Consider the following 21,657-nt stretch of genomic DNA (forward strand, 5'->3'; position numbering starts at 1 on the left):
TTTCTCTGTGAAACTGTATGGAAAAAATATATATAAAAAAAAGTGTTGTCTGTTTGTCAAAAATGGTAGTGCAAAGTTTTAGTAGTATAATGATAATTCTAAATTAAATTAATTTCACCGAATATGTAATCTAAATTTCAAGATGAGCTTTCTGTAAAAGCATGTTACTGCATAAAAAAGATTTTTACACATCTTAAACATTTTTACACATCTCTTCCAGGGTAGCTATTAAGCTTGGAGTGTACTTTACATAATGATGTCAGGAAGTTTGTCCTGAAATTATTGTATGTTCATGTCAAATAAGTTGCAAAAAGGCACCTACGATCTGTTTTTATGCTAAGTTTTACAGACAACTTTTGTTAAAAAAACAAAAAAACAAAAACCAATTCTGCAAGCCTCTGAGAAAGTGTTTTAATTAAAAGCTATTCAATGAAAGTCATCCATTTTATCTGTCAAGCAGCGAAATGGTTCACACAAACTAAATGCACACAGGCCTATTTCATTTAGTCTTGTTTTGAGATGTATGGCATGTGGGAGTGAAGTGTTTATGTTAGAATGAAGCTTTGTAAAAATGGCTGCTCCTGCAGACACCCCGTCTCCCCTCCAACACACACACACATATCAGGCCCCCGCATTGTTGTTGCCCAGAGAGTCAAGAGGAGGTGCTTGCGTCAGGGTGTCAGGAGGTCCCGAGGATTGAGGTTAGCCACCAGACAAACATCATAGTTGTCGTGCATCGCCGCTCGTCTTTCCACAACTGTCCATACATAGTCTGCAGGGTCTAACTCCAAAATCTCCTTGGTGATGATCTCATGACGACCTGCAGTAAACGTATGACGATGATGATGCTTGACCCAAAAATCTAATTTGGGTTAGAAACAATGTCTCATTCGTCATCTTACATTCCTTTATTCTGATGCATCCAGAATGCAGCTTGAAAACCATATATAGGAACAGGAAGTGTCACTCACCAACCCCTTTGTAGTATCCGCAGAGGTAGAGCTTTCCTTCTACCGTTCCTATGTTGGAGGCGTTGGTTCGAAGCGAAAGCAGGGCTGTAGGGAGCGTTGGACCGGGCCTCCAGCTGTCTGCATCTGGGTTGTAAATTTCTACGGAGCTCAGACAGCGGCGTGATTGTCCACAGTCCTCGCCATCACATCCTATACCGCCTGTAAACACACACAGACAAAAATGTTTCCGTTCAGAAAACTTAAAATAAACTTCATATGCCTTTGCCCAGCTGCATTTTTACACTTTCCATTGAAGATGGCTGGTTCAGTGACTTTGGGTTAGTTGTGTCTATTTTCCTCAGCAGAGTCGGTGACCCAGTTATTGTAACAAATAGAAATGTGTGCTCTGTTTTTCTTCTCCATAGAAATAAAGTTACAGTGGGGGCGGAGTGACAGAGATCATTGCTATCAAAAGCTTTTCTTTTTATTGTTCGTTTCTTCCTAACAGTATTGCTAACTCAGGCCCCCGTGTGCCTGAGTTAAGCTGTATCTTTCCTGAAATGATTTTCTGGCTGAGCTATTTCTTCAGTTAATATTTGTGTTCTCTCTTTAGTTCTCCAGGCTAGGTTTTGCGTTTTGCCATGTCTCTTTTCAGGACATTGACATGCAAACTTTGGACCCGTTTGTCACAAAAGGTGCCTTGAAAGAATTTTTCGTGTAAATTGTTGCTATATAAATAAACTAAACTGAACTAGGATAAATATGTGTATAGTCCTGGAGTCTGACCTAATATGTAGATTTCTCCGTTGAGTACAGCTGTGCCGCAGCGGTACCTGGAGTATTTCATCCTGGCACACTCTGTCCACCTGTCTTTGCTCGGGTCAAATCGAAACACTCTGTTACTCAGCTTGTCAGGCTCGTCATCTGGCTGGTCCTGAGGCACGAGAGGGAAGATGGGCAGTTCAAAGACAGGAAAACAGGGAACTCACTTAGAAATCAAAATAAATTACAGAGAAGAGTTTAATCATGCTTGAATTTAATCAGCTAAGAAATGGATAGTTTTTTAAACATCCTTCGTTGTTTCTACCAGTAGGGGGAGCCAAAACGTTTTCATTTGCATGAACATTAATGAAAAGAATAAGATCAAATGTTCAGATGATGGAGAGCCATTTCAGCCAAGATGAAATAAATAAATAAACAGGTAAATAATTAAATAAATAGATAAATAATTGGTTTCTTTATTCCTATTTATATCTATTTATATATAAATTTATTAATTTATTTCCGTATTTATTTCTGCCTGTCCTTTTTCCATTTTCCTTATTCATTTGTACTTATTTGTTCCTGATTCATGGGAAATGAACAAGGGAAATGAAAAAAGTACAGGCAGAAATAAATGTGGGAATAAATAAATAAGTAAATAAAGTAATAAACAAATAAAGTAATAAATAAATGTATAAATAAGCAAATATAAATAGGAAAAAAGAATCCATTTATTTAAGTAATTTTGGCTGAAATGGCTCTCCATATTGTTTAGGATTTTTCTATTAGTTGGCCCAAGCCTACTCTAAGCATCGCTTTTCCTTCTGACACATGATCGCATACACATTGTACCTGTGGGGTCCAGCCCCCCAGCACGTAGAGACGCTCCTTCAGGCTCACAGCGCAGTGGCAGGCCAAAGCAAGAGGTAAAGGAGCGAAACTGAGCCAGCTGCCTCCTCTCTTCAGCGACCATCTGTCCACACTGTCCGTTATGACGTAGTGATTGCGCACTTTCATCTGACCGCCGACGAGGTACAGAGCATCTCCGACCAACCCCAAAGCGTACATGTCTCTGTAGGGTGCAGAGCAGAGCTTCACCCAGATTTTCTCCTCAGAATGACTGTATCTGAAACAGAAACAGCGATTTTTTGTTTTTTAAATGTCTCATTTTCCACATACGGTGCCTTGAAAAGTGTCCATGCTCCTTTTCCCCATTTCGTATCTATACATCAACATAATTCAGTATATTTTGTTGAGATTTTATGACTGGCCTGTGTGTGGTGTGTGGAGTGCATGCAGCTTTCCTGAACTCCATCAAATTCTTTGATCAAGGTGTCTACCAGTGTTGAGCATCTGGACATTCATTGCTGTCTCTCAAACTCAGTCACAATAGATGGAGAGCATGTGTGAACATCAGTTTATAAGTATCTCCAATTTTCTGCTGCTGTGCACCTGTCTTTAATGAGAGGGTGATTAACAGGCTTCTGCAGATGGTGGAGGTAAGCTAAGGAGTTACTGCAATTATTTGAATCAGTTGTGGTGGAGTGGAGATGCGTCTAAAACCTGCAGTCCCCTGGGCTCTGAGGACCAGGGTTGGGAACGTCTGTCCTAAATGGCTTGTAGTAAAATGCAAATGTGATTTATCGTTGCTATTATTCCAACAACAGGGTTTTTTTTTTGGTTTTTTTTTTTTATGCCAGTCTTCCATTAAGACCAGGTTTGTGGAATACATGATTAAAGTTGTCTTAGCGGTTGTTCAGTTCCTCCAGAGTTATCATGGACTTCTTGGATGCTTCTCAGAATAATACTGACTTTGACAATCTGTCAGCTTGGGAATACATCAATCCCATGGTAGTTTTGCAGATATTTCATATTCTTTCCATTTTCAGAAGGATTTAAAAGCCTTACTCTGCTGAAAACACAGCAGGGTGCTGTGTTCATTAGTATTCGTTGTGGTTAGGTTAGGTTAGGTTAGGTTAGGTAAAACTTTATTAATCCCGTAGGGAAATTAAGGTTGTCTGTTGCTCACACATTAATTCATAATTCATTAAAAATCATACAAAATTTTGTATTTGTTCAATAAGCACCTATAACAACTAAAAAGAGAGCTGAACACATGCATGCCACCATTTTTTAGTATTGTTTCATCACCTTCACAAAATAATGGCCTAAATTATTTTTTGCCTAAAGATGATTTTGTTGGGGGGAAAAAAAGCACTACCTCTTGCAAAATAAATCACTTATGGCAAAAAATGTAAAAAAAATAAAAAATAAAATAATAATAATAATAATAATAATAATAATAATAATAATAATAATAATAATAATAATAATAAATCACATAGGTCATTATTTTTCAAAAGTGACGATTTGGAAAAGTTTTCAGTTGTAACAAGTTCAAGAAATATGAATGCTTTTTCAAGGAATTGTCCTAACTTATAGATATCCAGCCTCTTCCTCCTGTGTTGATCCTCTGCCTCTGCAGCCACCAGTATGCTGCTGTCCAGGGTCACTGCTCCTGCTGTGACCTGGCCCTGGCCGCCACAGTCCCTCAGCGGAGACGGGATGTAGTAGGTCTTTCTACCGAGGGGTGCAAAACAAAAACTTTGGTCAGCAAGTCCTCCACGTCTCGCGGGCACACCCTCGGTGTTCACTCCACCCAAACAAAGCAGCAAATCCGTTGTCTCCATGCCGTATCGAAGAGGTGGACGAGGTGGAGCGGACGTCTCACAGAGACCTGAGGTCTGTAGGGCAGCATCGATCATCCCAAAGCACTCTGCATCCCGCAGCAGCACCTAGGACATTTATTTCTACATTTTAAAAAATCTACACGCTCTATCTGATAATGTTTTGATATTTTTTTGGTTATGACTAGTAACCTCATTGTTTGGTTCCCATCTCACCGGGTTCCTCCTCCTCGCTTTCCGGAGAAATCCAGGATCCACCAGCTCTAGTCGCACCCGCCGGAGCAACTCCACAGCCTGGGTTTTGCTCTGAGAGTTGTCCCTGTGCCTCTCAACCCACCGCAGCACCAACTCAAGCACGAGTTCCTCCTGAGATATGTTGAGGTCATCCGATCCCAGTAGAGTCCCGAGACGCTGGGCATCAAGGTCCAGCACTTCTTCTTCCTCACAAACCTTGAAAGATGCAGAAAATAAACTGATGATATGTTTTTTTTATTTAGTTATTTATTTTAAATATAAGGCTCTAGTTGAAAGAAAATTTGACAGCATTTGTTTCACCTGGGTAAAGTGTTGACAGATGTATCTCAAAGCACAGTCAGCCAGATCAGTAGCACCAAGATCTCTGGCCCAATAGTACAGCCCAACAGAGTTTGAGGCGTCCATGTGGGCCTCCATGTGGGTCTGACACAACCTAAAAAAACGGCATTGTGGGAAGTAAAAACCTTTTAGCTCCTGTATAATGGTCGCTGGTTGTTGGAAATACAACCACACCGAGATTATCATCTCACCTAAAAGCTCCATCCACGTGGAGCAGGAAGGCAGCAGCAGCCACTCCCTGGATGTTGTCGTTACAAAGAGGGAGTTCAGCAGAATACATGAACTTCAGCAGCAGTTCGAGGCTCTGTGCAGCTGTGTCTCTGAGGGGCACCTCTCCTCCTCGAGTTTCCTTCAGACCACATGTAAACATAGCCTGCAGCCAAACAATCACTTGGTTTCAATAGACTAGACATTAGTTTCAAACAGTTTGGCCAAACACAGGCTGAGACGTCTTGTGTTGTCCTTTTAAATCTTTAAAATCTACTCTCTGCAGAGTGGCATGTTAATTTATTTTTTTTACCTGGAAGTAAGGGCTGAATGCAGACAGCACCACCTTGTGGCATGGGAAGGAAATACCCTCTGCAAGCAGGACCACGTCAGTGAGCTCCTCAGCCGCTCTCATTCTGGCGAGCTGCCTGAGCAGAAATGACCCATGCTGTTCCTGAGCAGACGGCTGCACCTCGCTCTCCATGGAGGCTTGTTGTAGACGACTGTGCCACTGATGTCAGCTTGGGGATAAAAACGTGACATTTTATGCGAAATGTGTCGACGTAAACAGGGGATAAAGATTCAAGCTTATTCTCAAATCTTACTTTATTCCTCTGTTAATTAAAAAGCAGCTAAAAGATAAAGGCCGCCCATCACTTCCAGAGGCATGCAGAGACAATTCAACATGAAGAACATAATGATAAGCGCCGTTTGCAAAAAATATTTCTTTCCCCTATTTTTGCAAGATCAGTGCACGGGTTACACTGTTCTTACAGAGGAATAATAATTAGTTGGACAGTGATGGACTGTAAGAAGGCTTTCTATTTTCTACAGAAATGTTTTCCTTCTGCAGGGAATAATTAAGTTTTCTGATTGCAACGTTTAATATGCAATGTAGTAGAAGTTTGGGTCCTGACACTGAGTTTTAAGTCATTCATTTTTAAGAAAAGTGGTTAAGAATCATCAAGATGTAATGCGAAGGTCTTAAATAAAATTGACTTATTATAGCTTTCATGAATAATATGTTTTACTTGTAATGAAAAGGAGGGTGAAAATGTAATGGGAAATGTTACTTTTAAATTCAGTATTTTCTTACATGAATTTAATGGTCGATCACTAAGTGAAACAGAGCCGAGTGTCTGCTGGATGTCAACGAAGTGGTGTAGCTCGGAGCCCTGCTCCAACTGTTGGAATGCGAAGGTCATCTTGAAAAAAAAAAACGGGAGGAGGATGTGTGGTTTCGATGCAGCGTTATAAATGTGTGTGGGCTGCCTGCAAGCAGCCAGAGCTCTGGGGAAGACTCCTGCTAGCGCAGCTCTCTTCATTCTAACAAACTTAATTAAAGTCTCAGAGACAAAGAGTTCAATTCTCATCATGTACTTAACGGAAAGTTTCACAACACTGGGAGCATAAATGTTCCTGAGCAGACGGCTGCACCTCAGTCTCTATAGAGGCTTGGTGTAAATGTTTGCACCACTTCTGTCAGTTTAGGGATAAAAAAAAAAACAACAAAACGTGATTTTATACACGTTCCACAAAAGTGGAAAGAGATTGAAACTTATTCCGAATTTGACTTTATTCTTTTGTTAATTCAAAAACAGTTGAAACAAATGCATTCAGATGATGTTCTATTTCGAATGCAATGTGTGCAGTTGATCTCAAAGTGCAGCTGTCAGAAAGTACGAAAAATCCTTTCGATGCTTTTCCCTCTAAGCATACAATAGACAGTCAATGAGTAGGTTAAACATTCACAAGTCACTTCCAGGTGCATAGACAGGGAGTTCAATGTGAATATAGACACACTTGAGAATGTCTTTAACAAACTTAAGAAGCATAGTAACAAAAATAGTCATACCTGTTTCCCAAAACCAAGAGGTTTCTCAGCGTAGATCTCATGAATTGTCACATTACAAGCTACGTCTAAGGCTTGTTTATGAAGGTGTGCTGCACTTGTCCTCTGTGCTATTTACAGCTTGGGAAGGCATAGCAGACAACATCAAGCTCATAGATGAAGTGAGTTTAAAATAGACCAGCCACTGCAAGCAGAGCTGCAGCTGAGTTTATGTTTACAGCTACGCTACCTCTCATTCTAACATCAGTGCTCCATTTCAATTTGAATGTCTACAACAATACAAGTCACTGTTTTTCAAGAGAAGAAAGAAAATCTCAAACGTTTCAGTCTGGATAGATGGCTTAGCCACCCTACTTGAAAAGCAGGATGTGTGTGAACTGTTTTAACTCTGGGTCACGCATGTTTTCATGCTTTATCAAAGTCTAAATTGTGAAAGGTAATTGTTTTTGTCCAAAAACGGAGAGTAGTGATTGATTATATGACCGAGCCTCTGGAATCAGCTGACCGAAACCCAAAACCTGGTGATTTGGAATGAGTGAATCCACAAACTGAGAATGGAGAGAGAAAAACAGAGCATGCATATGCATAAAGTACTCAGACTGTTGAATAAAGCCATGGAAGATTTTCACATAAAGATTTACAACACATTTACAGGGTGTCATAGTGCAGCAGACATCCTGTCAGACATCACGTAACTGTTGAAAGTAGAACAGTCAAAGTCACAGTGTACTGAACCGAATTAGGCTTATTGTTATGTCTGTGTAAACAACTGATGCTATGGGTCAAAGCAGACTTGTTTGTCACATAGATCTTCCCTTTTCATGTCACTCATGGATGAAGTGCAGTTTGCAGTTTCTGTCACGTGACTTCATGTGGCGGGAGGTGTGTCTGTCTTCCCGACAGGTTAATGGAGGTGACATGAATTTCCACACAGACTCATTACAGGCTGACTATTTGCTAACAGTGTTTCATGCACAGTTGAGCATGCTACCTTCCACAATCACAGGAGAGAGTGGCATGCATGCACGGACATTTGCTCCTTTGGTCAAACTTCTTCCAACCTGTGAGCATTCGGACCTTGGAACGCAGGTTTCACTCACGTAGGCCTCAGTTTACACTTGATTTGAGTACACGAACTTTGGTCTGCAGATCTTTTCCTGTCAACAATGACAAGGCAAGATCTGATTTTTAAAGCACGTCTTAAAAGTTCTGTAGGTCTGTCTATAGGGAGCATCAAACGGCTTAGTTTAATGGCTCTGCAGAGATGTTTCACTCATCCCACCGGGTTTCTATCCAGACCCTGGATCTGTCATTCAGGACCAAAATGCAAGCCTGCATGTTGAGGGTCAAACCAACACTTATAAGAAAAAGAAGGCAACCTCATAGTAGACAAACAAGAATAAAGTTATCATGATAAGAAATGGAGCACAACAATCTGACAATCGGTACTCAGATGCAAAACAATGGCAGAGAAACAATTAATTAGGGATCCTGGTCTAACATAAAATGAACAAAATGCTAACAAAACATCAAGCAGACAGGTTCACATTAGTTTAATTATGTGGTTAATACTCACAACAAATGTTGTCTCAAGGCACTTCACAAAAAAAAACAAAAAAAATCATTCCACCTCATCATGGATACCTTATCAGGAATTAAGTTGTGGAGAATTAAAGCAATGTCTAAAATTTCATTCATCTCACAGGGCTCTGTTCAATCCATCATCAAAAAAAGAGAAAAGTGAGCAATAACAACTTCAAACCTACCAAAATATGGACAGTCTACCCAAACTGAGAGGTCAAACACAGGAGGTGTCAGCCAGCAAGCTGCTCCAGTGGTAACTGGAGCAGAAATCCACAGATGGGATAAACTGTTTACAGAACATTTATCAGCCATGCACTCCACAAGTCGAGAGACAAGAAATAAGCCAATTCTGTCAGAATGTTATTAGTACTCCCATTGCCAGTTTCCCAGGAGCCTTGTAGTTCATGAAGCAAAGCTAGAAGAATGTGATTTGGTCAGATAAGACCAAATTTAACTTTTTGGCCTCCATGGAAAATAATATGCGAGGCTCTAAACACAACTTTCTTTTATGTGGTACTTTGTGTTGCTTTGTGTCATAAAAAGGTTTGGTTTGGTTTGTCATGTTAGAACATGACAAAATGCAAAACTTTACAATCGCACAGTATTATTTACCAGCTACTTACAAAAAATAACTTTATGAGCTTCAAGTTAGAAAGAGAACAGACTGCCTTTTAAAATGTTATTATTTAACTTGTTAAAGGAGACAACTGATTTAACCTGGCTTTTAGTTCTAGATGAGAGCTGATAGCAGCCTGAAGGTGAGTGGAGACTGTCATAAAGATGCAGACACTTCAAACTCAAGATAACAGAGATTTTTGAAGGATGTTTGTGTTTGATCAGGCCTAACATAGGTGAAGATTTAGCAAACAATAATCAGTGCAACTTAGCTGATGCTGATTAGTTCAGAAAAAAAAGGCGTTAGAGGGTTTTGCAAATTAGCAACGTAAAAGTAAATAACATAAATTTTAAAGAAAATGATATGAAATACAACTTTTTGATGCAACTAAATTATTATTATTATTTAAGTTTATTGCTTTTAGCATTGTTCTAATATAACCTCCTTAAAATGAGGTCAAATGTTAGCGTCAAACATGCTGAGATCTGGAGGAACTACTCAAGATGTCTGACTTTGTCTTTGCATAACTGTCCCTTGATTCAATGTTCTCTCATTCAAAACAAGCTGTTCTTTCAGCTGTGCTTGGTCAGCAAAATGTTCCTGGGTGTTAAAATCACACATTTACGTGTGTATGTGTATGTGTATGTGTGTGACAGGGCCCATGGTTAATATGTGTTGCATTTAACACTGATCCATTGGAAGTTCCTGTTTTTTCTTAAGTGGAATTTCCTCATGTGGGTCAGCTATTCCTTCACTTGAATGCTCAATAAACCATTGGTTTTAGTAGTAGTCACTGAGTAAAAGACAGCGAAAAAATGACTCGAAATGTATAAATGCAAATGCTGCGTGGTGTCCAAGATAAATAAGATCAATAAATTATATCAATAATAAAACCTTTTTTTCTGATTCTGCTTGCAAAAAAGCACTAAGTTTAAAATTAGATTTAAATAAAATCCCTCCTTGTTTTTTTTTCTTACAAGACATTTTATTCAGACATGTATAGTAGTTCTCAACATTGAACATCAACCTAACAATCAAAATTAACGTCAATAATAAAGTAATACATCTCTGCTGAGTTAAACCTACATACTTTTAAAGTAGTTTTTTAGCACTGTGCATTAACATTAGTGCTATCAGTTATCGTTATTTTAACCTGACTCTCAAATAAAAACAAATTTACATAAGCTAAGTGCAAAAATCAGCAAAAAAATCAATAATTTTTACCCTAAAATTTAACAATATGTCCATCATCATATGTCTATTTTTTTTTATTATTATTTTAAGGCTAAAGATAGACAGATTTGACGCTTATTTTAAAAGTTTTATGCTAAAGATTGAATAAGTTGATTGAAACTTTAATTGTGATTTTATCTTAACATCACCAAATATCTGTGATAGTCCAAGGCAACTAAAAGGTTTTGGCAAGGAGAATGAGTAAAAAATCTGGAACCCATGAAAAGTTCACAAACTGTGAGATTTTCCAAAGACTCTGTTTCAGTTTCCAAGCTACTTTGAACCAAAAGTATTTTTTATGACTTTTTTCTCCCCCCTCCCCCTTCCCTTTCCCTTTAAATATAAAAATAACATTGAAAAGAAGTGTTGAATGTTCTAGGAATCCACTCATACATTTTATGATATGTTGGCTGCATTTTGCTCAGTATGGAAAACAAAATCATAACAGTTCCTTCAGAGCGAATGTTCTTTGTTCATAAAATTCAGGATGTCATAAAGATAAGATTTCCGTACAACTTGTTCTTACACACAAACAACACCAATGGATGCTTACAGAACACAATAAACAAGTATATATGACTCAGGGGGGCCCAAAGTCGATCCTCGAGGGCCGGCATCCTGCATGTTTTAGTTCTCTCCCTGGTGGTAGTAACAATCTTTTCAGCATGTCAATGTTCCTCTTAGGTCTTCTAACGAGAAATCATTTGATCCAGGTGCGTTAAACCAGGGAGAGAACTAAAACATGCAGGACGCCGGCCCTCCAGGACCGACTTTGGGCACCCCCTGATATATGTGCTTGTTTGCTTACCTGAGTATCAGCAGTGCTGGCTCTAGACCAAATTTAACAGGTAGGCCACTGTGGAGCCAGGGTTTTCCATGGGGACACAAAGCAAACCTGTGAAACAAAACAAAACAAAAACCTGGGTAATATTTCATAATTTATTATATTAAGCAAGCCAAAAAACTTCTTGTGGCTCCGGGGTGGCAATGTTTCAGACCCTCGATCTAGCAGATGAAAACTGTTATCCTATCTCAAACGAATGAAGCTAAATATGCAACACCTTAATTTTGAAATTTATAGTTAAAGTAAAACTGTGAAAGTTAGAGATGAAATAGATCCAAAATATCAATTAGTTAGGGTTCCTGTGCCAGTGCATATCATCATATGTAATTGATTTAGCATTATTTCTTCAGTAGATGGGCCAGCATCAGGAAGAGTAGGCCCGTATTGACTCCTGTCCAGAACTGCCCATGAGAGTCAGGGATGGTGTCTCTTCTGGAGACAGGAGAGAAATGTTCACTCCCACACACCGGTGCAGATTCTCACTCTCAGTCACTCCCTCAGTTTAAAAGGAAACAAGCGCTGTTACTCAGTACTGAAGTATGGTGACACCTGATGCATCTCTTTCACACACAGAGACCCTTGAGCAGAGAGCAGGAGCCTTAAGCAGACAGAGGTTTGATGGTTGTTTGCAGATTTTGCTCGACCAGACGAAACATGGAGGATGGATACACAACTTTTGGGGAGTACGTCGTCCACAGGGAAGTCCTGGATGAGTCCCGCCTGGAAACGGTGGCCCAAAAAGGGACATGGTCCACCAAACCGACCGTTAGCGAACGGATGAAAGACATGCTGAGGTAAAACCAAAGAAGAGAAGAAATGTGAGGGTGGAGGCGCTGCTGACAAATGATAAAAAATAAAAAAAAAGGAGACAGAAATATGCTCTGGACAGAAGCACTGGATTTCAAACTTAGTGTTGGATCTTTAAAAGTGCTTTGATAATATAAAACAACTAATAAATTTAGACAGGATCAGAAGAAAAGGTATTACAAAAGTTTTCTGAGAAAATTACAACATATGTCAAGCAAGCTTGTGTATGCTTTGGCTGTAGATGCTCTTGCAGTGTAATAGGAACAGCAGTGGTTTTATCCTGATCTCTACTGTATCTTGAGGCCAGCTGATAAACCTCTCAGCATGTATCTTATTTGACTACATGCATAAACATGAACAAGGTCTTGTTGGTTAATAAAGACAAAAAGGTGTCTTCAATAACCTGCAAACAAAACACTGAGAAAAGTTTTGCTTCTTTCTGCTTTTTGGTTTGTTTGGTTGGTTGTTTGTTTTGCTGCAGGTGCTCCGTGTCTCAGGTGAAGAACGTAATACTGACCTGGATTCCCATTCTCTCCTGGCTGCCAAAATACCCATTTCGAGAAAATATCATAAGTGATTTGATGTCTGGCTGCAGCGTGGGAATCATGCATCTGCCACAGGGTTTGTATTCATGCAAACTGAGTTCTAAGTTTATTGGTTTATTTGCTAAAAAATTTGACTACGTGAAATTTAGGGGCGGGGGTTAAGCACTGATGCTTCACATTTAATGGGAAGACATGGGAGCAAACAAAGTAACAAAAGTAGTTACAGTCTTCAACTGGATTTCTTCTTTTGCTACATAAGGTATGGCATATGCTCTCCTGGCCTCTTTGCGCCCAGTGTTGGGACTTTACTCCTCCCTCTACCCGGTGCTGGTTTACTGTATCTTTGGCACCTCCAGGCACATCTCTATTGGTGAGAGGAAACATCTAACTGAGGAGTCATTGTTGTACAGTGGAACAATGTCCTACATGTTGGAGGATTTTATTTTATTTTTTTTTGTGTGTGTGTCCAGGTACATTTGCTGTGATCAGTATCATGGTTGGCAGTGTGACAGAGAGGCTTGCACCTGACAGTAACTTTATTTTAAACGGCACCAACGGGTCAGAGATTGTGAACTTGGCTGCAAGGGACTCGTATAGAGTACAGGTTGCGTGTTCCCTCACAGTCCTGTCTGGAATCTTTCAGGTGAGTCTTTATGTTTACGTCCACTCTGATCTCATCACCGTGGGTGAATTGCCTGAAGATTAATTTTTCTCTTATTTTTCTTTTGGAAGCTCCTGCTGGGCTTGGTGAAGTTTGGTTTCATGGTGACGTACCTCTCTGAGCCGCTAATTCGAGGCTACACCACAGCATCGGCGTGCCATGTGTGCATCTCTCAGCTCAAATACCTTTTTGGAGTCAAACCAGCTCGCTTCGTTGGCCCATTCGCCCTTGTTTATGTGAGTATGTGAGAAAAATAAAGAAATTCCAAGTTTTTTTTCTCTTCCATTTCTTTTAAGTCAAAGTTGCAGTCGGTGCTTCTATTAATTTTAAGCCGTTAACCCCAGAACAGATTTCAACATGGCAACAGTCATCACATTAAGATTTCCTGCAGGGATGTACTTCCTACTTTTACTGCTCCCTTCCATACAGACCCTGGTGGAAATTTGCAGACTTCTTCCTCAGACGAAGATCCCGGAGCTGGTGGTCAGCCTGGTGGCTCTTGCCGTTCTCATCATTGTTAAAGAACTCAATGATTGCTACAGACAGAAGATACCATTACCAATCCCCATAGAGCTTATAGTTGTGAGTACTTTGCATTCTCTCTTTCGTTTTCACTTAACCGTTTGCATTTCTCTTCAAATTCCACTAGGGGGTAGTGTAACCCTAAATTTGAGCTGAGTGAGGAACGGTTTGTAGCTTTCCTAAAAGAAGTGTTGTGTATGTGTGCAATGATTTACTCAGTGTATCAATTTTAAACTAGCATCCTGTTTGCCATTACTTTCCATCAGATCATCACAGCAACAGTCGTAACCTACTTTTGTGGACTCAACACTGATTATTCAGTTGATGTGGTTGGAGAGATTCCCACTGGGTGAGTTCACATGTCTGGCTTTAAAATGTGGAAGATTTTTAGGCAAAAACAGAAAGAAAAACAAAAGTAGATAGGCAGGTGGACACACAGAAATGGAAATAGTATCAAATTTCAGGAGTACAGCAGCAGTTTCTAGGGAAGAGACCCTGAACATTTTCCTAAAAAGTCAAATAATAAGAAAAACAATGGAATGTTTCTTTTTTTTTTCCAGAAATCAGCAGTCAATTACTGAATCTGCTTCTTATTGTAGCTACAAAACAAACAAACAAAAAACATTTGTGTTTCTTCAGGTTCAAGCCCCCTCGTGCTCCTGACACCACACTCTTCTCACAGTTGATCGGCGATGCTTTCGCTGTAGCCATCGTGGGCTACGCCATCAACATTTCACTGGGCAAAACGTTCGCCATCAAACATGGCTACAAGGTGAACAGCAATCAGGTGAGGAGGTCACGCCCTCATGCATCTGACAGTTTCAACTGAGGCTGAATCACGGCTCTGAATTTAGAGTTTGTTGTCTGATCACTCACAGTTGTTCTTGGCAGTCACACTTGTGGAAAAAGTGACTGATCAAGCCTCATCCTGACCACAAAGACAGGAATAACTCCTCTGCTGCACGGTCTCTTGCAAAACATGCTATGCATGCTGTGTTACTAAAAACTTTATTTTGCAAACCAATACAAAGCATAACTGTATGTAGAAGGACAATTATAAATGATTTTCAAAGCCTGTTAGGAATAAAAATCTGAAACTGTGACATGATATTTGCATCCAGCACCTTCAATTGTGACTCTTAAATGTGTTTTGAATCACTGTATTGCTGAACATATTTTAGTTTTTTATTTTAGTTTTATTTATATAAGAAAAAGAAAACATTAAAGGTATTAATCAGGATTGCAGCCATAATGCTGACAGAGGAGCAAAATCAGTAAAACATAACCAGGAGTTGGCTTTAAATCCTCATTTCTGCTGCACAAAAAATTAGTTCATTAAACTAGCTGAGGCACATTCAAAATATCTGTGGAAAACAGACGCTGATGTATGTTTAGATCCACTTTTCAGTAAAAAAAAAAAATAATTTTGAGGCTGAATATTTAAATCTCGAAAATGTCTTTTGATCTGTACCAACTCACATTTACATTATTTCATTTTTGCCTCCAGAAGTTACATTATGAAGACTCTACATGTTGAGTACAGTCAACCCAACAGTGAATAAATGCTGGTTCACCTTTATGATAAATCATATTTCAGAATGCTATTACATGATAAATGTTGCAACTTATCTGCAAGTAAACGGAGGTTGTGGTTTCAATTAGTCTAAATGAACTAGAACAGACGAGCTTTGATAAAATGTTAGACAGAAGTTGCATCATATAAAGTCAGTATAAGTGGAAAAAAGACAACAATAACACAATTCAAATGCCATACAATAAGGTGCTTAAACAGTTTTTTGTTGCAAAGAAAACTATTGTATTGCATCAATTTACCAAAGAAATCTGTATTGTTCCATCAAAGCGAGTTGTCTCCAAGTCCGTTTAGTCATTATTATATTTCTATCATGCACTCTGACATTTGTTAGGTCTCTGAATCTTCCCTGTGGAGAGAAATGGACTTACAGCACTCAGAACCTCTAAATGGACCTGTTAAATGTTTCATGCTCAACAAGCTTTTCGTGATCAAATGTCTTAAACGTGCTGCTGGCAGCTGATCTCAGAGTGCAGTAGCCAGACTAAGACATCTGAATAAACAGAACACTATTGTCCAGAAAAGTTACAGAATCCATGCAGTTCATGAAAACAAATTAAAGGTCTCACAGCAAACCACTGAAAGATGAAATCATATTAGCTTTGAAAATCATTTACATTTCAACCAGTAGGCCTAGGTAATTAACATTTCACTGATGTGTTTTTTTTCTGTCTTGCTGCTTTTCTTTTTCAAGGAGTTGGTTTCTCTTGGCCTCTGTAACACCATCGGTGGTTTTTTCCGGTGTTACGCTGTGACATCCTCAATGTCTCGAAGTCTTGTACAGGAGAGCACTGGCGGCAAAACTCAAGTAAAACTAATTTTAATGTGATCATATTGTAAAAGCAAAGAAAAATGAAATAGGAACTCTGCTGTAGAATTCAGCTGCAGTCAGATGTTTGGTTGACATTTCTGTACATTTTGCAGATTTACTTTTTGTTCTGGCATTTGTCTTTTGTCAGGTTGCTGGGATGATCTCCTCCGTTATCGTGCTCATTGCAGTTTTGAAAATTGGCTCCTTGTTTGAAGATCTCCCTAAGGTACCACGATTTCCCTTCTTCTCTCACTAACAGTGGTTTCTGGTAACTTTTTGCATGCTTCTCTAAGATGGAGGGTCATTTCACTGTTTTTAAATACTGAACCTAATCATCAGTGCTGATCGGTCATGAGGACAGCAACAACAAAAATCTTGTTGATTGGCATCGCAACATCCTGGGAATGAGATAAACAAGGCAGCAGAAATTTAAAAACAGGTCAAACATCGACTGAATTATTCTAAACTGATCAGTAACACCACTACTCGTTACAACACTGTTTTGGTTTGGAAAACCTATAGGAAAAAAATGATTTTAAAGCTCACCAATAATCACTACAATCCATCTTAATTCAAATTCAATTGAGAAATACTTTTTTCATCTCAAAGCATTTTAAATTTAGCTACAAGTCATATCATCCAAGCATCATCAAAGACTCGTTGTGGACGGTGATGCTGTGGGCAGTTAGGATCTCCGGTTGAAGTCAGTTTTGCAATAAATCTTAACAGGCCTCTGACTAATGACTGCTGCTATGACAGCCTCATGACTTGCTAAAAGTTCAGTATTCAGTCAACAAAGATGATATTCTTCAGTAATATGTCCTGGATGACACCGTCAGTTGAAGTGTCAACTTCATTCCCTTCTCTTTCTTGTCTTTGGTTTTGCTCTGCGTTGATGAAACCTCCTTTTCAACTCCTCTGATATTCGTGGTTGCAGCCAGGTATTTTGGGTTTTTGAGACGCGGATCAGCTGCCTCCAGCTGTGAAAACAATGCCTTGTTGGCATGGCGACACATCATAAGAAGTGCCCAAAAGTAAAAACAAAAAAGAAAATAGGAGAAAAAAAAAATCCTTCCAACTGCACAGCATCAAAAACCCAAAGGGAATAAATACCTCAATCAAAAATCTTTTGAACTAATGTCTACAAAAAGAACAAATCAGACAAACACAACAGAGCTACTCCAACATGCTGCCAACATGAGCAGAATTCATACCCAGTAAAGCTGTGGATTTTGTCTGAATTCATCTGTGTTTCCTCAGGCGGTCTTATCCACAATCGTGTTTGTGAATTTGAAAGGAATGTTCAAGCAGTTTATGGACCTGCCCATGCTGTGGAAGACCAACAAGGTTGACTTGGTGAGTCTTTTTCATCCAATTCAATTTAAATGCAGTCTGTGGAGCTGCTGACATGTCTAACTGCTGGTATCGTTGCCATGCAGCTTGTTTGGCTGGTCACATTCATAAGCACCATCCTCCTCAATCTGGACTTGGGTCTGGCTGTCTCCATCGGCTTTTCCATGCTCACAATCATCTTCAAAACACAACTGTAACAACACGCCTTTGATCGTACTTACTGTGATCTAATTAGTAAAAGGCTGCAGGGCAATACTTGTTTTAATCATATAACTGCTACTCGTTTCAGACCCAGGTACTCAATCTTGGGCAATGTGCCAGGCACAGAGCTGTATCTGGACATAGACGCCTACAAAGAGGTAACATTATTGCTCCAAAACAAATCATCCAAGTTTTACTCAGTTTCCCTTTCTTTACTTGTAGTATTTTAGCATTGGATGTTGCAATATTAATTTGATCGCTGGTTTTGCAAAGGTCGAACATCTTCTCAGAAACAATGAGAAACGTCCACAGGCCTCAAGCTCTTGAGTTATTTTGCTGTAGTTCTATATTGCTTTTATATTTTCTTATTAAAGCATACATCTATACTTGACTCTAATAAGGCAATGAACAAGAGCGGTACAAATGTAAACATTAGCAGCTCTACAACAGGTTAGCTCAGTGGCACTGTCAGTATACATGTCACTTCAAAACTGGAAAAAGGTTGACTGCTTTCTCCTGACTGGAGAATTAGTCTTTGAAACGTTCAGAGTCCAGCAGGCATTTTGTTCATGATTGATGACAGGATGGAACTTCAGCTGCAAAAATTAGGGTTCTGCCTTGATGGGTCATGATGAAGAAGGAGCTAAACACAACATGAACCTTTCAATTTATGGTTCAGAGAAAATTATGACTGAGTTGTTTTTGTCTATTATTGCATCCATGTAGGCCAAAGAGATCCCGGGAATAAAAATCTTCCACTCATCAGCCACTATCAATTTCACAAACGCTGAAATGTACTTGGAGTCCCTGCAAGAGAAGGTGTGTGCATGTGTGTCCATGACAGTGCAATACAATCGCTGTCTGCTGGTAACATTAGCCTCTATGGCTTCATTATTTCTCTCTCTTGCCTCAGTTTCTTTTTCTTTGTCTTAATTATGACACACAAACCGTCTGCAGAGTGGAATCGACATCGGAAAGCTGCAAACTGAGAAGAAGAAACAAGAAGCCAAGCAGAGGCGTGAACAAGAAAAGCAGAAAAAAAGAGAAAAAGATGAAGCAAAGAAAAATGTATGCATTCTGTAAAATAATGTTATGCTGGCACTAGCTGATATTTTTTTAGTCATTACACTTTTCCTTTTTTGACAGAGGCTAAATAAGAATAAGGATAACCAGAATGGTGTGGTTTTGAGCACGCCAGACACAGATTCAGACATCTCTGGCAAAGGTCAAATCAACTGGGGTTATCATTCCAACAGAGTCACATCCGACTCTGATTCAGACTCGTATGAGGTCTTCACTGTGGATTCAAATCAAGGTGAAGGTGGGAAGAAGAGCAGCTGTAGATCTGGGACTCACAGCATCATTCTGGATGTCTCAGTGACCAGCTCTATGGACACAGTTGCTGTGAAGACACTAAAAAATGTACGTCTGTATCTGGATTTCCTTCTTGGGTGAAGAGCAGCAAACGTTGAATAAAGTTTTGTTCTTATTTCAGATTTTCAGTGACTTTGGGGACGTTGGTGTGACCATCTATCTAGCTGGCTGTCAAGGTAAAGCCACCCACAGACAAAACAGAGACAGAAGTGATGTGAATACAAAATCCAGGCATTAGTTTTTGATAGTGAATGCATCGAGGTCTCAGCCTGTGAGGCGCCACATTGTTCCGGATGGTGCATAAAAGTCAAGCAGAAATATATCAGGATGATATGCGTTCCCTATGATGGTCAGCTGAATTATCGTAATTGTGCAAAGTACAACAAAATTCAGTTCTTACCTAATCAGTGCATTAAAAAAGCAAAAACAAACGTAACAAAAAGCAACCTAAAAACAGATGAGTAAATAACACACACATAAACACAAGCAGTCTTTTAAAGTCATCAACACTGCTCTGTCTTTATGTGCTGTAAACACAGCCTGTGTGGTGGAGCAAATGGAAAGGGCAAACTTCTTCTCCGAGGCCGTCCCCAAGAGCTGTTTGTTTGTGTCGGTTCATGATGCAGTTCTTCACATTTTCAAGAAACTGGGACAGGAGGACAACGATTTTGTGAGTGAATCACACTGCAGAGGCATTAAATGATAGCTTTTTGCTACAAATAAATTTTCTTTTCTTTTTTTTTTTTCTTTTTTTTCCAAGGTCTGATTTGTCTATTTCTCTTATTTCAGGATGTTTCTTGTGTTACCCAAATGTGACCAGGAGGGGTCGCATTTTTTCAATTCACGCAGTCTTCAACCTCTCCTCCCCCTTTGCATGTTTCACCGCTTTCCATTGGCTGCCACTGTCTCCTCCCCTCTCATTCACCAGGAGAGAATGCGCCACCTTGACATGGCGGCCGGTTGCCAGGGAAACACAGGGATCTGTTGCCTTGGCGACCAGCTTTTTATGATATGGTATAATGAGATGGCCAGGAATACGTCACTGCGGCTCTCTTGCTGTGTGGTGTGGAGTGTTTGAGATGGCGGAGGGTGGGGGATGAGTGGGAGAATGTAACGCAGGACTAATGAGAGTCTGTATTTATGGCATCCATGAGAGGGAGCAGAGAACGACTGGAAGGCTGGGGCTAAAGGGAAACTTATGGTGTGTGCATATTCACCACCAGTCTACACTTTTGAAAAGGAAAGTATAACATCTGCCTGTCATTTGTGACTAATGTGACCACAAAAAAAGCGTACTTGCTGTTACATTCAAACACAGGGGCAGCTTTACTCAAACAAATGGATGGACTTATATCAATATTCGCAAGTCAGAGTAGTCATAACGGTTAGCTTATTTCCATAAACTGCTAATTTTGAACTTGCCAAGAGTTAGCTAGCTCTTGGCTAGCTCAAGGCCAGAATAGATGATCTGGCCTTTTCTAACTTTTTTTTTTCTATTTATTTTTGAAGATGTTTTGTTAGGTGCAAGCCTACTTTTAAAATACTGGTGCACTAATCAGACAAGCAAAACAATATGACTTCCTTGCCACACCAATAAGATGAATGATCAACTTGCAGAAAACGTTAATGACTCACAGATTTAATTTGTTCTTTTCATGCAGCTGCAAAGGTAATAAAAGGATAGTGCTGACTGTTCTGAAATGGGGTCTTTTGGATCTGTTACCAGGCAGTATCTTACTTGCAGTTGTTTCAATGTGGATTTCCTGTCATGTTTGCATGGTATGTTTATCTACCTCCAAACTTTAAATATCCATAGATAGTGATTATTGAGAATAGTGACAAAACAGGTCCTATGGATAAAGCACAAAATGTGAATAAAATATACACAAAATATTATTTTTTTCAAATATCTGACTAAACTAACCTGGGTCATGTGAGCACAATAATTATATATATTGTATATTTTCCTGGTGTTTGCGGAATATTTTTTTTATTTTAAACATTGTAGTCGGTGGATGATGCTTGTAAAATCCCTTGTCCAGGAGCAGAACTCAATACATTATAATAGTTTAAAACAAATAAAGAAATACTAAAATTATATATTATGACAATTAAGTATAAGCAGTCATATAAATAATTATAAAAGTATCAATAAATTGAATTAAAAATATATTTTTATATATTTTCCAATTCCATTGAAATTTGTCCCTAGTTTTTGTCAACACCGTCAGACATGAAAAAGAATGTAAAAAAAATAAGGCATTATTGGGGGCACCAGAACTTCTGAGGACCCCATGAACTCTTCCTTTCTCTTCCTTTGCTTAGAGTGCTAGTTAGCTCTGGTTAGCTTATGTTATTCTTTAGTTTTTTCTTCTGTTTATTCCTAAATTGCTTGTCACAACCATGATGTGTCAACACCATAACTGACAATTTACAAAACTTTGATGAAATTTTGTAAAATAA

At 39.2% G+C, this 21,657-nt stretch overlaps 2 protein-coding genes across 4 annotated transcripts; one reads left to right on the forward strand and one right to left on the reverse strand.

The window, feature by feature from the left end:
- Positions 1-56: 56 nt before the first annotated feature.
- Positions 57-7,208, reverse strand: LOC103141877 (kelch repeat and BTB domain-containing protein 12-like). 3 transcript variants are annotated; one of them, XM_016674127.1, is made up of 11 exons: positions 7,056-7,204; positions 5,514-5,721; positions 5,185-5,366; positions 4,955-5,087; positions 4,592-4,849; positions 4,149-4,507; positions 2,565-2,838; positions 1,737-1,884; positions 972-1,169; positions 246-820; positions 57-211 (listed from the first exon to the last, which is right to left on the reverse strand). In XM_016674127.1, the coding sequence occupies exons 2-10, from the start codon at positions 5,682-5,684 to the stop codon at positions 672-674; spliced, it is 1,872 nt and encodes a 623-aa protein (XP_016529613.1). In that variant the 5' UTR covers positions 5,685-5,721; positions 7,056-7,204; the 3' UTR covers positions 57-211; positions 246-671. The 3 variants fall into 3 exon arrangements, with proteins under 3 accessions (XP_016529613.1, XP_007557754.1, XP_016529615.1); XM_007557692.2 differs by having other exon boundaries at positions 4,616-4,849; positions 7,056-7,203; XM_016674129.1 differs by lacking the exons at positions 57-211; positions 246-820 and having other exon boundaries at positions 1,063-1,169; positions 1,784-1,884; positions 7,056-7,208.
- Positions 7,209-11,763: 4,555 nt separating this feature from the next.
- LOC103141878 (solute carrier family 26 member 6-like) lies at positions 11,764-20,896 on the forward strand. The gene is made up of 19 exons (XM_007557693.2): positions 11,764-12,123; positions 12,618-12,757; positions 12,941-13,051; positions 13,152-13,324; positions 13,414-13,578; positions 13,772-13,924; positions 14,131-14,213; positions 14,504-14,651; positions 16,150-16,263; positions 16,415-16,492; positions 17,527-17,622; positions 17,706-17,812; positions 17,909-17,978; positions 18,547-18,639; positions 18,778-18,888; positions 18,967-19,242; positions 19,316-19,370; positions 19,734-19,864; positions 19,984-20,896. The coding sequence occupies exons 1-19, from the start codon at positions 11,948-11,950 to the stop codon at positions 20,008-20,010; spliced, it is 2,307 nt and encodes a 768-aa protein (XP_007557755.1). The 5' UTR covers positions 11,764-11,947; the 3' UTR covers positions 20,011-20,896.
- The last annotated feature ends 761 nt before the right edge of the window (positions 20,897-21,657 follow it).

This window comes from Poecilia formosa, unplaced genomic scaffold, assembly GCF_000485575.1.
Source record: "Poecilia formosa unplaced genomic scaffold, Poecilia_formosa-5.1.2 Scaffold90, whole genome shotgun sequence".
Taxonomy (NCBI): domain Eukaryota; kingdom Metazoa; phylum Chordata; class Actinopteri; order Cyprinodontiformes; family Poeciliidae; genus Poecilia; species Poecilia formosa.